The sequence below is a fragment of the Podarcis gaigeae genome (genome assembly GCF_964106915.1).
Source record: "Podarcis gaigeae genome assembly, chromosome: 14".
Taxonomy (NCBI): Eukaryota; Metazoa; Chordata; class Lepidosauria; order Squamata; family Lacertidae; genus Podarcis; species Podarcis gaigeae.
Window position 1 is genome coordinate 20,413,530 of NC_139690.1, and position 17,184 is coordinate 20,430,713.

The following is a 17,184-nucleotide window of genomic DNA, read 5'->3' on the forward strand; positions in this document are numbered from 1 at the left end:
GCTCTCAACCACTACACCACACTGGCGGGGAGAGCATTGACATTTGCCCATCCCTACTCCCAGGTAGACGCGGGTAGCACTGTGGGTTGAACCACAGAACCTAGAACTTGCCGATCAGAAGGTTGGCGGTTTGAATCCTTGCAATGGGGTGAGCTCCCGTTGCTCGGTCCCAGCTCCTGCCAACCTAGCAGTTCGAAAACACGTCAAAGTGCAAGTAGAAAAATAGGTACCGCTCCAGTGGGAAGGTAAACACCGTTTCCGTGTGCTGCTCTGATTCGCTAGAAGTGGCTTAGTCATGCTGGCCACATGACCTGGAAGCTGTACGCCGACTCCCTCTGCCAATAAAGCGAGATGAGCGCCGCAACCCCAGAGTCAGCCACGACTGGACCTAATGGTCAGGGGTCCCTTTACCTTTACTCCCAGGTGTAGGATTGCAGCTTCAGTCAACACCAAACATCATTGCATAGGGTATCAAGGCAGAGGATTTCCCCTTGACCACAGCATATACCAATATCTCAGTCTGTCTGTCATCTGCAAAGCAAGTGCTGGGAAAGAGGAGGAGGGCCATTCATGATGTCTAATGGAGGCTCTTGTGTCTGTACCCTGCTAGGCTCCTGTCTTGTGCAGAGAGGAATCCACACATCCTCCATCAACACATGATTTTCACCTCTTTCGTTTTGAGTTGTAGCCTGCTGTCAAGCTGGCTGTCCAGCACACTAGGATGCAGGTCACGCAGGTACCTGCCAGCCGTCCCAGTGAGTGCCAGCTCTAAATGAGCACAATCCAAAACCCAGAGGTTGTGGCCTCAGCAAACATGTGTGCCATTCTGAGTGCTGGAACTAAATCCAGGATGCCTCATATAGTGTCGGCATCCACTGCCAATGAATAACAAGGGCATCCTGTCATCCTGAGCTTTGGAAAGATATTGGAGGCTCATCAGATGTTATATCTGTTTTAACACATTGGGGTTTTATTTTTCCCTTCTGACATGCTGTGGAATTACAAGTTATGTTTTTTTAAAAAAAATCTAGCCTCAATGTTTCTTGTATTTTATTTAAAACTTAGTGGGCTGAATTCAAAGTTCTGTGTCTGCAAACACAGGGGATCTTGCACTAGCAGGTGCATTCGTTTTCATTTAGCATAGCAGAAAGGGTCAAACGCTTTTGAATACTCCCTGATTTTGAACTCTGGGAAGCAAAATGTGTGTGTGTGTGTGTGTGTGTGTGTGTGTGTGTTTAAAAAAAAGACTAAGTTGAACTATTTCCCTTGAAGTGCTTGTTTTCCACATGCAAGGAGTATTGGGGATGAAGGGCGCTCAAGCATGCAATGAATAAAAGCCCACACAGCAAGAAGCAGTATATTCTAGGTTAAGGTGGCACTGCTTTATTTCGCTGATTTGATCAACTGAATGGTGGGTCTGAATGCTGAACTTCAGAGGATGCATGAAAGTAAGGGCTCTTCTCAGGACAAATGGAGAAACTAGACTGAATGGGGCCCATTCAGTTCAATTTGCACTTATCTGGAATAAACACAGAGAGGACAGAATGGGTATGAATGGGACTCCTCCTGTGTCCATTCAGACCATGGTGGGGGTCACATACCTATCTCAGGTAGTGGCCGACAAGATATTACCATCATTTATTTTCCTCGCTCCATGAACATCCCAGTGCAGACTTGCTCTGGGATATTTTGTGGGGGAATTGTAGCTGCCACACACACACACACAGAGAGAGAGAGAGAGAGAGAGAGAGAGAGAGAGAGAGAGAGAGAATGGAACATTTTTCTCCCCACCCAGCATCACAAATGGTTTGCACTGGGATGTTTGGGGGAGGAAATTGGAAAGGGGGTACCAAATGTCAGCCAAAGGCAGCTGCTGATGTTCTCTACATTACCTCCACAGGGGAGGACCCAAAATTATTATTTAAAAATAGCAATGTGATTGTGAGTACCAACATGAAAAATTAGCCAATACAGAAAGCATGAAAAAGAATGGAATTTCAGTGAAGGAAACATGGGATGAACAGATTTTTAGGAATAATAATAATAATAAACCTTTTTGCACACTCTTACATGAATACAAGGTGTGAGTCTTCAATTTGATCTGCATTTTGCAGGGGGAAAATGAATTCTGCAAATCGACGGAGCTCATGAATTTTACACAAGGAACAATCTGAAGACAAACGTCTGCCACACCAAGACATCTGTAGTCTATGTAGTTCTACTTTGAAGCCACTAAGTCTTTTTTTACTTGTCATATGCACTTCCACAACACATGGCACAACACACCACCATTTAATTGCTTCTGCCTGTCTTTGAATAGAGACATTTTTTTAATTGCACCAAGGAATGAAATTTTCCGTGAAAAAGTTCCAGAAATTAAATGGCCATGCATCCCGACTCCAATTTTCTTTCTAATTATGTAGCGGGTTTTAATTAATGGGGGAAAGCCAGTGAAGTAGCAATCGTAGTTTTTCATTTTCTTTATCACATTTTCATTCTGACCTTTTTCTGTTTGGCTCAGGGCAGTGGGCAAGGTTTGCCCACTCCTGTTCCACTATCAAAACAGCCCTGTCAGATAGGACATCCCTGTAAAGGAATGACTGGCACAAAATTATTAACTATCCAACATGGTTGAGTGAGAATTTGTACTAAGGCCTCCTTATACTGCTCCTAGTATAAAACTAACTACTAGTTAGTTGTACCCAGAGAAGACCCACTGAAATTAATGAACCTAAGAGAGTAATGTCCATTAACTACTCATTAACAACAACAACAACAACAACAACAACAACCAACAGTGAGTCGGGGCAGTTTCACTCCTCCATTTGTTCTTTCTCTCATATTTGAGCCATAAATTGTGCACTTTCCACTTAGTGTAGTGCTTAGAGTGTTGGACTGGCACCCGGGTTCAAATAAATAAATAAATAAATAAATAAATAAAATATTATTTATACCCCACCCATCTAGCTGGGTTTCCCCACCCCCACTCAGCCATGTAGCTCACTGGGTGACCTTGAGCCAGTCACTGCGTCTGCCTAATTTACCTCACAGGATTGTTGTGGGGATTAAATGAGGCAGGATGAGAACCATTGTATGCTGCATTAAGTGTTGTGGAGAAAAAGGTGAGCTGACATTAACAACACATTTTAAAAACATCCTTATAACCTCTTTCCTGCCTCCACACACACAAAAAACACCCACAAAAAACAGACAAAATCAGGACTTTGATTTAGTAGGGAAACTTTGGGACCTGCTAAATAGGGACAGAGAAGTGTATATAGCTATATACCAAGAGCAGGGAACCCTTTTTCTCAGCTTGATGCCCACATTCCTTCATGGACTGCCTTCTAGGGGCCACATGCCAATGGTTTGTAGGGCCACAAGCAAAAGTAGGTGGGGCAGTTCATGTGATTCCTACCTTTGTACACAAGGCTAGCTCCCAAACTCAGAGTCTTCTGTACAAACATTCAGACAAGCAAGAGGCATAATCCCAGTCCAATGATACATTCCACCTAAGCACCTCACAAAGGTGCAGAAGGGATCGGTGGTGGCCCCAGAGATGAGCTGTGGCCTGGGAAGGGTTCAGAGGGCCTGGTAGAAATTCCTGGGGTGTGCATTTGTCCCCTGGGACCTGATATTCCCAACCTTAGAGAGGGAGGGAGGGAGGGAGGGAGACCCACTAGGGACCCTGCCATTTCCACCACCCTTCTATTTACTGCCTTCATAAAGGTAAAGGGTAAGGGGACCCCTGACCATTAGGTCCAGTCATGACCGACTCTGGGGTTGCGGCGCTCATCTTGCATTATTGGCCGAGGGAGCCGGCGTACAGCTTCCGGGTCATGTGGCCAGCATAACTAAGCCACTTCTGGTGAACCAGAGCAGCACACAGAAACACCATTTACCTTCCCACCAGAGCGGTACCTATTTATCTACTTGCACTTTGATGTGCTTTCGAACTGCTAGGTTGGCAGGAGCAGGGGCCGAGCAACGGGAGCTCACCCCATCGCAGGGATTTGAACCGCCGACCTTCTGATCGGCAAGTCCTAGGCTCAGTGGTTTAACCCACAGCGCCACCCGCATCCCTACTGCCTTCATGCTCCTGCCTTAATGACAGACATGCTACAGCTCCATTAGTGCAAACTAGGATGCTCCTCTCCCTCCATAGCAGCTGCTGGAAGGTGTCACATCCAAGATGTCAAAGATGCTAGCGTAACCAGCACAATCCTTAATTCCCAAACTGCAAAAATCCACTTTCTGTTTGCAGGTTGGAAGGTTCAGCCTCTCTTTGGGCTTTCACCAACATAGGAGAGATTGTTTTTAAGAAAATTCTGTTGAAAGGTTCTTACATATACAGAAATCATTCTTAGGCTTCAGGTGTCTGGAGTAAATAGCAACAATAGCATCCATTCTATGCAGCTACAAACTCAAGCCTGATTTCTAGCACTTGCTTTTTAAAACAAAACAAAACAAAAAAAGGATGCTAGACCTGAATACATAAACTGAGGGTAAAAATCATTTGTTTTTCTGTTCTGAAACCCAAAACAAATCCCAAACTTGCAGCAGACTTAGAACAGCTAGGACTGCTGCAAGAAAAGATTTCAGTGCAAACAATCTATTGCCTAATATTTACACAGCATCTGAATGTACCAAAAGCACTCTATGTACATTGCAAAGTTGGTCAATACTGTATTATTCTTTCTGTTTTGCAGACAGAGGGCTGAGAAACAGACGCTTGCCTAAGCTGGCCACCTGATAAGTTCATGGCATGGGTGAGACTTCCTGGTTCAGTGCTCACAGTCTCATTCCATGCGCCCAATCTGATTTTGGACAGCGGGGAGGTGTTAAATATCAAAGCAGGTACATCCATTCAATTCTTATGGCTGACCTTGAGACAGGAGGGAGGCAGGCAGGAGGGAGGGGAGAGAGTAAGACAGAACCAACAGGGGTCTCCCCATTCCAGCTACTTTGAAGTCCTCTTACCTGAAGCGTAGAAAGAAGAACTTGCAAGCCACTAACTTCTTGCTCAGCCATGCTGCTCTATGCTCACTCTCTAAGTACTAGCGGTGCATGCAATTCCAACAGTTGCTTTGCTAACAATCCTCGGTCTGATTCAGAGAGAGCAGCTATCTCCAGAGCAGGAGAAAGTAAAAAACCAGAGCAATGCAACTCTAGACCTCCACACAAGAGATAAATGTACACACAGGCACCCACACTCTCCCTTCACATACACACAGCCCGCCCCCTGGTCTCCTGTCCCTGTAGTGGTCTCCCACTGTGACGGAGAGATTAATTCCTATATAAAGAATCTGAGGGATTAAGCAAAGTGCTCTGCGAAAGGTCCGGGTGTTGGGTGCACAGCCGGAGGCGTGCAGGGTGGGTGGTGATGGCAGCGGGAGGAAAAGGCAAAGAGAGGAGAACCTCAGATCCTCTGGGCAAAGCCTGCGAAGAAGGAGGGGAGGGCGATCGAGGCTGCCTGCCTGTCAGACATTCTCAGCTGACCTGCTGATCAGTTCCAGAGAGCCCTCAGAGGCCAGTCTGCTCCGACTGCTTCTGTCCTAGTGAAATTGGAGACACATGGAGATTGACAGGGCCCTAGACATTGGCAAGCAGAGGAGTCCTGCAGGCTTAGTAAACCAGAGCTCTTCACATGCTTTGTTTTAAAAAAAAAGCTGTTTGTAAGCTGCAGCCTATCTTGTATGCAGTACATGAACTGGCCTAGGTGTGTAGAGGGATTTTAATCAATAATCAAGGCAAGTCAGTAGGCTGGTCAGCAGCTGAGAAGAGAGAGCTTGGGGGGCTCCTAGCAATCATTCAAACCTGAGCTGTCAGGTCCAAATGGTGGATCTATTTTAGTACAGCTTTGAACTTTGTTATATTATGAATCTTTCCTGTGCATGCAAAAATCTCCAGGATCTCCAGGTAAGGATGGAAAAGACTCCAGTCTGAAACCACCAGAGAGCTGTTGTCAGTCAGTGTTGGCAAGACTGAGTTACATGGTCTGACTTAGGAAGCTGCCTTATTCCACAGGTCCATCTAACTCAGTTTTGTCAACACTGACTGGCAATGGTTCTATGGGAATCATCTATGGAAGAAATGGATAAAAACTGGGTGAGGAAGGATTAACTAAGGCGTGATCCTGATCGATTGCCCCACCCCCAAAAAAAAAGCTCAACAAGTTTGCTCAATCCAATGGATAGATCACTGCCAGTTTTTTTATAGTGGGAGTTGATCGCAGTCTCTTGGGAGTTGGGCATGCCTGTTTTAGAGCAAGTTGCTCACTAGGAGCTCTCCATGGTGCTGCAAAAACGTGTCCACCTTGCTGCCTTCACAGGATCAGAACACAATAGCTATGTAGCAGGCAAAGTCCTATCCCCCAGCCACGGAACACTTTAGACAGCCACAATTCTAGTTTTCCAAGATTTCAACACAATCTGCGATCCAGCAACCATGCTGAAGCTAAGCAGGACTGGCAATGGCCAGTGCTTGGATGGAGAAGACCTCCTAGGTTGCTCTGGTAAGGTAAAATGTAAAAGAACTCTGGATGGTTAAGTCCAGTCAAAGGTGACTGTGAGGTGCAGCACTCATCTCACTTTAGGCCAAGGGAGCCAGCGTTTTTCCGCCTACAACTTTCCAGGTCATGTATGACTAAACCACTTCTGGTGCAACAGAACACCGTGATGGAAGCCAGAGTGCACGGAAACGCCGTTTACCTTCCCGTGGCAGCAGTACCTATTTATCTACTTGCACTGGTGTGCTTTCAAACTGCTAGATTGGCAGAAGCTGGGACAGAGCAACGGGAGCTCACCACCATCGAGCAGATTCGAACCGCTGACCTTCCAATCAGCAAGCCCAAGAGGCTCAGTGGTTTAGACCACAGCGCCACCTACATCCCTCGTTGCTCTGGTATGCAGAAGCAGGTGGGTGGATCCTCTGCCCTCCACAGCCAAGACCAAACACCAACACACACAGAGAGGTGTGTCCAACAAACCTCTGGAGATCATCATATGGGCTGCTCTTGGGCCAGAGAAGGAGCAGCTGCAGGGACCTTAATGTTAGTATTTCACGCCTCCGATGCTGCAGATGAGATTGGTATAAATCACATGCCTGTCTGGGAGAGTGTGGGAATGGAAGACAGTCTTATTTCTTCCACTGTATGTACTATTGTACTGTACTTTTGCTTTTACTTGTTTCCTGTTCCTCTCTCAGAGCTGGAGAGAGAAAACGTCATGATTCCTTTGTCTGTACATAGTGTGCATATAAATACGTAGATTAGCTCTACAATGTCTCATGCTTCTTGCTGTGTTATGCTAGAAGATTAGTGTGCAAATATCATTTGGTATATGTCGCTGAAGCGCACTGGAGAAAAAGGGAAATGCCTTTTCCAGAGGTGAGCATATCAGAGGACGCTTGGAGTTCGGGGGCTGCAGGGGCACCCCAGGGTGTTTTCCAACACTTAAGTCCTCACTCCCTGTCATGTAAAACTCCATGCCAACTGTCAGTTCAGGATTGCAAAGGTAAAAAGAAGCATGCTCAGGCCTCTGGTTGGCCACCATGAGAACTGGGTGCTGGTCTGATCCAGCAAGCACTTCCACTTTCATTAAAAGCTGAGATTTTTTTGGAAGCTGGACATTGTGCCCTGTTCCACATTGTGTGCTTTCCCTGCACTCCTGCAGAATCACAGCTCAAACTCAGTCTTTTGCATAGTCAGATATAGAAACAGGGCAATCAGAAGATATTTCCTTAATAAACCACTGTCGGACGCTTCATCACTTCCCACCACTTCTATCCTGCCATAACACGATTGATAACAGACTTTACATCCTGAGGAGTATTTCCATCCACCTTTGTTCTCAGCTTTGTTCTCGAAGCCTTTGTTCTGAGAGCACCCAAGTGACTTACATCCAAGCCTGGCTATGTAAGAACCCTGATCAATGCTTTTTTGCTTTTTTTGCTCCCTTTTTCTTTTAGCCTTCCTCTAGACAATTATGCTTGATGAATAAGCTTTGAGTGATTACAAGTCAGTTAGAAAAATAACAACTAAGGCTGAGGGCAATCCCCAGGTTTGAGAAGGTCTCTTACAAGGTGCCTCCAAGTGCCCAGGTTACTGAGCCACCTGGCCTACCTAGCAACAATGGCTAAGTCCCAAAAGATGCCCACCATTTTGAATTCCCACAATGTCCAGAAGTGACACGACATCAGATCCCCCAGAACTCAGTGGGTAACTTAACAAAGCAAGGTGGCCCCCAGATCTAGCAGGCAAAATTCACAGTGCTGGTTATTAGCTATAAAGCACTATCTGGCTTGGGCCCAGACTACTTGAAAGATCGTATCTCCCTGTGTAAACCTGCCCAATTGCTAAGATTCTCAGCTGAGCACCTACCCTCAGTCCCTTCAACAACAGGAACACAATTAATGGTGACATGAGAGAGTGCTTTTTCTGTGGCTGCTACCATCTTGCAAAATTCCCTCCCAAGAGAGGCTAGATTGGCTCCCTGTTTGCTTTCATTCCACAGCAGGCTAAGATCTTCCTATTCAGACACACCTTACAAAACTAAGGTACAGATGATGCTGATCACTGGGATGCTATTGGGGCAAACTGTATTTTAACTGCTGGTTTGAAATGTCATTGGATGTATTTTAACTATTGTTTTTAACTAGTTTGGTTTTGTTACTTTGCTTTTTATAATGATGTTTTAAATGTTGCAAGCCTCCTTGAGTCCCAGTTTGGGAGAAAGGTGGGATATAAACATATTTTATTTAAATTAAATTAAATTAGCAGCTGCCATGCGATAAATACATAATCAGGAGTAATGTACTGGTGCACACACACACACAGAGAGAGAGAGAGAGAGAGAGAGAGAGAGAGAGAGAGATTGTAATCTCTCGGGAACAAGGACATGTATTTTGTTCATATTATTCTGTAAAGCCCCATTGATTGCATGAGCTAAATGCCTTGATAATAATGTTAAGAACATTAGAGAGACGTATGGAGAGAGATGAGTGCAAGTGTAGAAACCTCCTACTTTTGCATGGCTATGTTGCCAACAGTGCAAAGACAGGAGTTGCATTCATTGCACCCACTTTTAGCTTTGACTCCACCCACTAATGGCATGTGGTCCCTAGACGGTTGCCTACAATGGAATGTGGCCCTCAGGATGAAAAAGCTTCCACATGACCAGGTGTATATTTAGAAAGACGGTGAAGCAGAGCACCTTAGTCGGACTACTTGCTGGGCATACTATTCAGATAGCCAGTTTTGCAGATATGTGCTGAACATGCAATGTCAGATTACAAGGAAAGCATAATATCTGCTGCCACCCCCGCCCCCAAAATGTGGACCAAGTCTTCCTTTCACAGGATGGTTGCCCCTTTATCTGCCTCCTGTGTCTCCCTTGTTTCCGTTGCTTTGATCTGTCTTACCAAGCTGGCATATTAAAAACAAGTTCTCCTAAAAATACTGCACTCTGCGCATCCTGCAAGAATCTCGACTTGGAGAAATTAACACAGCTGTCAACTGTGCTTCCAGGGTCAATCTCAGAGGCTTTGTCTCACCCTGGCAGGGCCCAGCATGTCTAATAAAAGAATTTTATGTAATAACCAAGGGAGAAGAAGTGTAGAGGAACAATGCTGCGAGATGAGCAGAGGAAGAAAGGAAAGGAAGGGAGAGGGGAAAAGCCCTTTGAAAACATATTCTATATGCCCGGCTAGCACTCAGCATGCTGCAGTGATTAATCCATTGACGAAAAATGACTTTGCAGCTAATTAAAGGCAGCTTAAAGAAGCTGTTTTGCTGGCACCCCTCTCTGGTGCTAGTGGTAATTGCACCTGTCAGCAAAACCTGGGTGAAACTATCAATTTCCACAGTGTTATATATTTTTGCACATATACATATATATTTTAAAGGAAAGTGGCATGCGGTGCAGGCCCATAACCCAGTTCAACTACATCATGGGCTTTTCTTCTGACAGCCTCAAAGTAATAGCATTTACTTATGCCATTAATTCTAGTTCCATTGTGGGAATGCCAGCTGTCTGAATCTACTGGAATTGGAATCTATTCTACCTCCCAAAATACCCAATAAGTCTTCCATTTCCTGAAAGTTTAATGGTTCCCTGGATCATTGATTCTCAGCTGGAGAGACCTGGCCCCCTACTGGGCTGCAGCCTAACCCAAGGCAAGTTGCAACAGGAGTACTGCCACATATGGAAAGAAATTATAAAGTGTCTCCCAATTGCATTTGGGGGCTAAATGCAGGTCCCAGATCTGAAGTGGTTGAAACCTAGTGTTCTAGATCAAGGCTAATTCACATATGCAGTGTGGTCTATCAGTTGATGGATGATCAGGGCTGAATCAGTTTATATTGTTTGCTCCCCTATCTGCGGAAAGAGTAAGAACATACTGTGCCCTCTCCATTAACCCAACATGCTTCCCCCACCTCCAATGTCAGTAGGTGTTCATGAGGAACATAATGTTCTAACAGGAAATAAGCAGAAGGAATTCAAAGCATGTAGGCACAGAAATCAACAGATATATGGTGACATCATGCGGCAGCTATACTTGTGGCTGGGGGCGGCCGCCGAGACCATATAACACCAGTCCTGAAAGACCTACATTGGCTCCCAGTATGTTTCTGAGCACAATTCAAAGTGATGGTGTTGACCTTTAAAGCCCGAAACAGCCTCAGCCCATTGTTCTGCCCAGACACTAAGGTCCAGCGCTGAGGGCCTTCTGGTGGTTCCCTCACTACAAGAAGCAAAGCTACAGGGAACCAGGCAGAGGGATTTCTAGGTAGTGGCACCTGCCCATCAGATGTCAAAGAAATAAACAACTACCTGACATTCAGAAGACATCTGAAGGCAGCTCTGTTTAGGGAAGTTTTTAATGTGTGGCATTTTAATGTATTTTTAATCTTTGTTGGAAGCCACCCAGAGTGGTTGGGGAAACCCAGCCAGATGGGCGGGATACAAATATTATTATTATTATTATTATTATTATTATTATTATTATTATTATTATTGCCTCAAAGGGAGTGCAAGGAGGATAACCATGCATTTATTTCCCACTACAGGTAGGGGAGCAAACAGAAGCAGCTCACTAGGTAGGGCAGGACTGCCAGGCTAGCAACAGGTAGGCTGCTGTTGCTTACCAGAGGTAAGAGACCTGAGGCAATGGGGAGGTTGACATGGTGCAAACACTCCAGCAGAACCAATCCAGTGCCTCTGCCAGTGCATTTGCACTGCAATGACCTCCTTGTTGCCTCGACCCTCTCCATTGCAGTAAGCAACAGCAACCAGCCTGCCAGGATGCTAGCATCCACTTGAGGTAGCAAGAGGGGAAAGTATCATATGAGCTGGTTTTTAGTGACTTGCAACAGAATATATGAAATTGTGCTCACTGAAAAGACCCTGTCAACTGGTACTTGCCAATCTGAACTTAACTAACAGCAATCCAGAGAGAGGAACACCTGATGCTGATGCAGGTGGGGTCATATGGTGATAAGTGGTCCTTCAGATAACCTGGCCCTAAGCCATTTAGGGCTTTAAAGGGCGGCCAACAGCACTTTCAGTTCTTGCACTGGTGTCTGCATTTGCATGTAAGGTGATGTCAAGCCAGAATGTCCTTTAATTATCTTCCAGTTAATAACCAGGAAAAACAACAGGGATGAAAGGTTGATTCTCTGTTCAGTATCATTGGACAACAATGTCTGGATTTCTCATTAGAAGTGGAATTCAGAAATAAACCAGCGATATATAGACAGCTGTTGCTGAAGCTTTGATCTCCCACTGAAAAGATGAAATACTTTTCACCTACCTTCAATCCCTACAATAACTGGGGCCAGAGGGGTTTGATGGTTTCAGATAAGCATTTTAAACAACGTTCAATTTATTCTCCTTCAACCCTGACAGATTGATTGCCAGATGACTTCTGAAATAGTTTCAGTTAGAAGACCTATTTATGATAAGCTAATCTTATTTTGGGGGGGGAGGGGGTGTGTGGGTCATGGGCACAAAATCTTGGAAGTGAATTCTATTTATTTAACTGCTTGGCTGGTCCATGCCAACCCCAGCACCCCTGTGTTCTGGCACCCAATGAACATTCTTACAATGCTAATGAATAGGCTCTGTGCCTACAGATAGAATCCAGTCCATGAACTATGCCTAATTTGTCAGCTGTATAGTTTGGGGAACACTTGCTGTGAGACAGAACACTTCACATCTTTTTTTCACATACACAAGCCCCTGGTGTGCTAACCATATGCAATTCCACCAGAGAAGAAATAGCGGCACAATATGTGAGTTCTTCTCATCACAAAGGAGCTCTCACATCAGCTCAATGGAATAATGGGTCTAGCTAATTCTGAATATCTCTTTCTAGCATGGAACCATTTTCCAGCTGATGCAGCATCCCAAAAAAGTCATTGGGAATAAGCACCAGTCTTTAAATACTGCATTTATTTGTGTAAAAGGTAAAGGGACCCCTGACCATTAGTTCCAGTCATGGCCAACTCTGGGGTTGCAATGCTCATCTCGCTTTATTGGCCAAAGGAGCCGACATACAGCTTCCGGGTCATGTGGCCAGCATGACTAAGCCACTTTTGGCAAACCAGAGCAGCGCACAGAAATGCCATTTACCTTCCCGCTGGAGCGGTACCCATTTATCTACTTGCACATTGACGTGCTTTCCAACTGCTAGGTCGCGGGGATGCGAATCACCGACCTTCTGATTGGCAAGTCCTAGGCTCTGTGGTTTAACCCACAGTGCCACCCACATCCCATATTATTTGTGTATACATAAATACATAAAGCTCCCAGGAGAGAGCTAGGACGGTCTGTCATTATGGCCCCATCCGCATTATATACATAAAGCAGTATGATAGTCATGGCTTCCCACAAAGGATCCTAGGGATTGTATTCTGTCAAGGGAGCTGAGAATTGCTAGGAGGCCCTATTTTCACACATCAACAATTCTCAGTTACCTGGGAAGACGGCTGTTTATTCTGAGAATTATAGCAGCTTAGGGTTGCCATATTTCAAAAAGTGAAAATCCAGACATAAAAGTTGTTGTTGTTTGCAAAATCTCCTATCATAGCTCTATGTAGGGAATAGAGGCCTCCAACCAACCAAAGACAAAAAGCATTTTAATATACATTTGATTGATATAAATGCCAATTTATTTGAAGGAGAGGAGGGTTGTTTGATTCATACAACAGCCTTGTGCATTATCTCTCAACGTACTTCGCAGGGTAGTTATATGGGCAAAATATACCAACCCATGTACAGTGTCGCAAGCTACTCAGAGAAAAGGCAAGATTAAGTGAAATTACGCTCCCATTCCTAAGGCTACACAAGATAGCTTCTTGGTAAGTTTCATCCTTGATGATGATGATGATGATGATGATGATGACCAAGGCCTCAGATCTGATCAAAGAAACATAAGTTAAACAGAGGAGTCCATGGACTCAGTTACACTGGGCAATTATAGTGTTAAAAACGTGTTATAAAAATGTGACACCAGAGGATGCTGTAGAGCAGTGATCCGTCGCCAATGGTAAATTGCATTGAGAGCTTTTTTATAGCAGATTTTTTAAATAGTGTTTTCCCTGTTCATGTAGATCAAGCCCCCTTTACTCGATGGTCTCATTACTAAAGTAGAAATATTATCCAGGCTGTTGCTTAAGAAAACAAAAATGTCTTACAAAAACAGACTTCTTTCCAATCTTATATTTCCATATCTTGTGCTCCATTACTCAACAAAACAATCCCATATTTCGGGGGGGGGGGAATCAACTGTTCTACAACCTTCCTTTTTTTCCTTTGGAAGCAGCTTGGTTAATTTATCAGTTTCCACAAATCCCATGCATTAGATCAACCACTCTCTTTCTCTTAGAGTTCATTGACATTTCCATTTTCTGGCCCATGCTACCTTAGCAGCTACCAATAGAATGCATACTAATGATTTGGTATGAAGTAGAACTAATAGCTTGAAGGTGAACAGAAGGGAATATGGAATTTCTTGTCATTTCTTGCAAATCACAAATTAAGAGTTCTCACACTTATTTCCACATAATGTTTTTCTCCTTTTTTTCTTTACCTTGCCACTTGCTAAATGTTCACTCCTCCATCCTGTGACTAGCAGAAGTGGAAGAACCTTCATGGGCTGCACAGTTGTGACCCAACAGTCATGAATGGTAGCCTGCAAGGGGGAGTGCAAACCATTCTGGCTTTGTGCCTAGGGCTGCAAAATTGGTGCAGCAGGGACAGAGTTTAAGCAATTGGCTGGCCACAATACATGGCCTGGTGTGCTGCATTTGACTTGGTGAACCAAACAGTTTCTGGCCGGCTATCAACTACGAAAAGTATTTTTATGATTATCTTTAAAATAAAAACCCTATCTACTAGTACCAGTCTGATGCTTTGACTTTGAATATCTACAGCCCTATTAAATGTTTCTTGCAAACAAATTGCTCCTTGGCCCAAATCCAGGTGAAAATGTACGAATGCCCTATGGAACAGTAAAGTCATAACAATATGGACAAGTGTAAAGACTTTAAAGAGCTCTCCAGGTATACACAATAAGCGCTTGTGCAAATCAAGGAGTAAAGATAAAGGGGGGGTAAGAGAGAATGGAGCTCATAATCATTTTACGACTACATTTATTTTTATGAACATCCTTTTGTGTGTGTGTGTCAGAGCTCTCCTAGATGGATTCAGGTATTGATCTTTCCAGTATTGTTAACTCATAACCAGACCATATTTGAAAGCATAAAAGTTTAAGAGGGATCATAAAGAAAAGACAGACGGCTTCGGCAGATCACCTCTCACCACGGGGAATTGGGAAGCATAAATCTCACCAGGTTTGGGGAGGCGGGTGGGAATTATGCACGTCGAAATTAATTCCTGGCCATGTCTATTTCTTAGGGCATCTATAAGCTTTAAGTCATCATATGAAGATGGAATGACAGATAGCATAAAGTTAGGATGAGGGGAGCTAAGGGAGCTATAAGTAGCTAGGAAAGAGGGACTGGAGGAATTATATCTTCCCCACACTTTCTGCATGCAGAGCTGAGCAAGCCTAGATGCATTTGCTGAAATTCACTCCTTGTTCTGGAGAAGGAGAACAACTCAATGGAAGAACACCAGGTTTGACTACAGAGGGTTGGTGGGGATGAATAGGAGCAACAGACCTGGGGTCTGCACCATGGTGGGGGGCACACTTGATACTGGCAGCAACAGCAGTCACTGCCTGGCTGGCGTCCTCCTAGGGATGGAGGAGAAAATTGATTTTGTTCACATTTTAACAAGAAAATGCCTAATTTGCAATTACTGAACCAATAAACAGAACACAACTATCTTTCGAAATTTGCACTTCTTTGAGTTTGGAGATGCGCTTCTACAATCAAAAAATATGTGCCAAAATGCATATATTATGGGGGGGGGGGTTAAAGCCCATATGTTAATGAAAATAATATAGATAAATGTATTATATCACAGCAAAGGGCTTGCCAAAATGTGTCCCTTAGTCAAAACTGCATACAAAAATGTATTCATTGGGAGAATTTTGCACTAAAATGCTGGCGATTTGGGGGCCGGATTTTGGGGGGGGAAATCACAAATTGTGGCAGAAGTGAATTTGAAAAATTTGAGAAAGTTAGATAACTGGAATCAGTGGGTTCACATCTGGCTGCCTTCTGCCTCTGGGCGAGGCTCTCCACCTTCTCCCCTCCTAGAGCAAGGCAGGGAGAGAGCAAGGAAGTAGAATCAAAGGCTGAGGAGAAGTGTTAGAAACTGAGATATGAAAGCCAGAAGCTAAATGGCACCTTAAACCTAGGTTATGGGCACAAGAATGAGATGTCTAGGCACACGTCTTTAATAAGAATAAGAATACATACAGACAATACTGGTCTGGATGGACCAATGGTCTGGCTTGGTATAGGATAGCAGCTGCCTTTGTTCAGTTGCCATTTTCAGACACTGACTTTGGTGGGTCTGTAGTGAGAACGGTGTCCATGACCAAGCAGCAGACTATGTTGACTAAATCTGATGCACTGATGGTACCATTAAAAGAGTTCCATTGGTGGAACGCAGAGAATGGAATGGTAGGAACTGGACTCAAAAGTATGTTGGGCCGAAGCCAACTAGGGCTTTGTAGTTTATAATCAGTACTTTGAATCCTGCCAGGAAGAGAACAGGGAGAAATTCAACTCTCAAAGTGCAAAGCTTCCCCCCCCCCCAAAAAAAGAAAACAAAACTAGTCCTATAAATTAGGAAGCCTTGAAATGAATGCACTCACCAAATGTTTCTAGCCTGTAGTCACTTTTACTTACATTAGACGGTGTGCTCATTGTTTATTTTATGTGTTTGGTTGTTTGGTTCTAATTTATGTTCTCTACCCCACCCTGGTATCTGCAGAGACGAAGGCCAGGTTTCAAATATTTGTCATAAATAGATAATAGTAAAATCCACAACTGTAGAACATAACCTTGCCTCTGCCTTCTCTTTTTTTCCTGATGTAACTCTCTCTGATGTCCCTTAGATCAAAGCTCCTTTCAACATGAACAGGTGTGGGAAAATGCAACTTGAGTGGTTAAACTGAAAAGCAACCAGCCATTATGCATATTCACCAAAACTCGTGGAGAATGTGCACATAATCTGCCCATGAAGAGTGAATTGTGCACATTTCCCAGTCACTGCACATAATCTCCAACAGGCCTCCCTATCTACTCCTCAGGACTTTCCCCATACCACACCCCCTCTCCCCAAGTCACTTTCAATATTCCTCGAGTGGTTTTGCCTGGCTGGGCTGTGTCCTTGAACTCTGGCAATGCTTCTTGCTTGCCTAAATGAAGGATAGAGAGGAGGAAGTGTGTCTGTGCAGAAACTAGCTGACCGTACAAAGGTCATTGTTCTGCCAACTTTTGCCTCTGTCCCTGGGCCCACCCCTGGCATGTGGCCCTTGGATGTTTTCCCAGAAGGGAAACTGGACCTCAGGCTGAAAAAAGGCTCCCCACCAGAGATTTAGAGGATGGAAAACATGCCAAAGAAAGATTGTCGCTCAGCTGACCTTGTTAACATGCTCAGGGATGGCTGAGGTGGATGATTCTTATCATGAATCTGCAGCCGTTATCTATTAGCCAGAGGGTTTATATCGTGTTTACATTGTGTTTGACACAGTGCAGCCAAATCT

General features: G+C 44.3%; 1 protein-coding gene across 2 annotated transcripts in view; it reads right to left on the reverse strand.

Annotated features, from left to right (window-relative positions):
• Nucleotides 1-5,404, reverse strand: part of AGBL1 (AGBL carboxypeptidase 1) — a 399,614-nt gene extending 394,210 nt beyond the window's left edge. The window contains exon 1 of one of the 2 annotated variants that reach the window (XM_083712535.1): nt 4,981-5,404. In XM_083712535.1, the coding sequence (XP_083568661.1) occupies nt 4,981-5,031 (51 nt within the window). In that variant the 5' untranslated portion in view covers nt 5,032-5,404. The remainder of the gene's footprint in view (nt 1-4,980) is intronic. The other variant, XM_083712536.1, reaches the window with a different exon arrangement.
• Between the last annotated feature and the right edge of the window lie 11,780 nt (nt 5,405-17,184).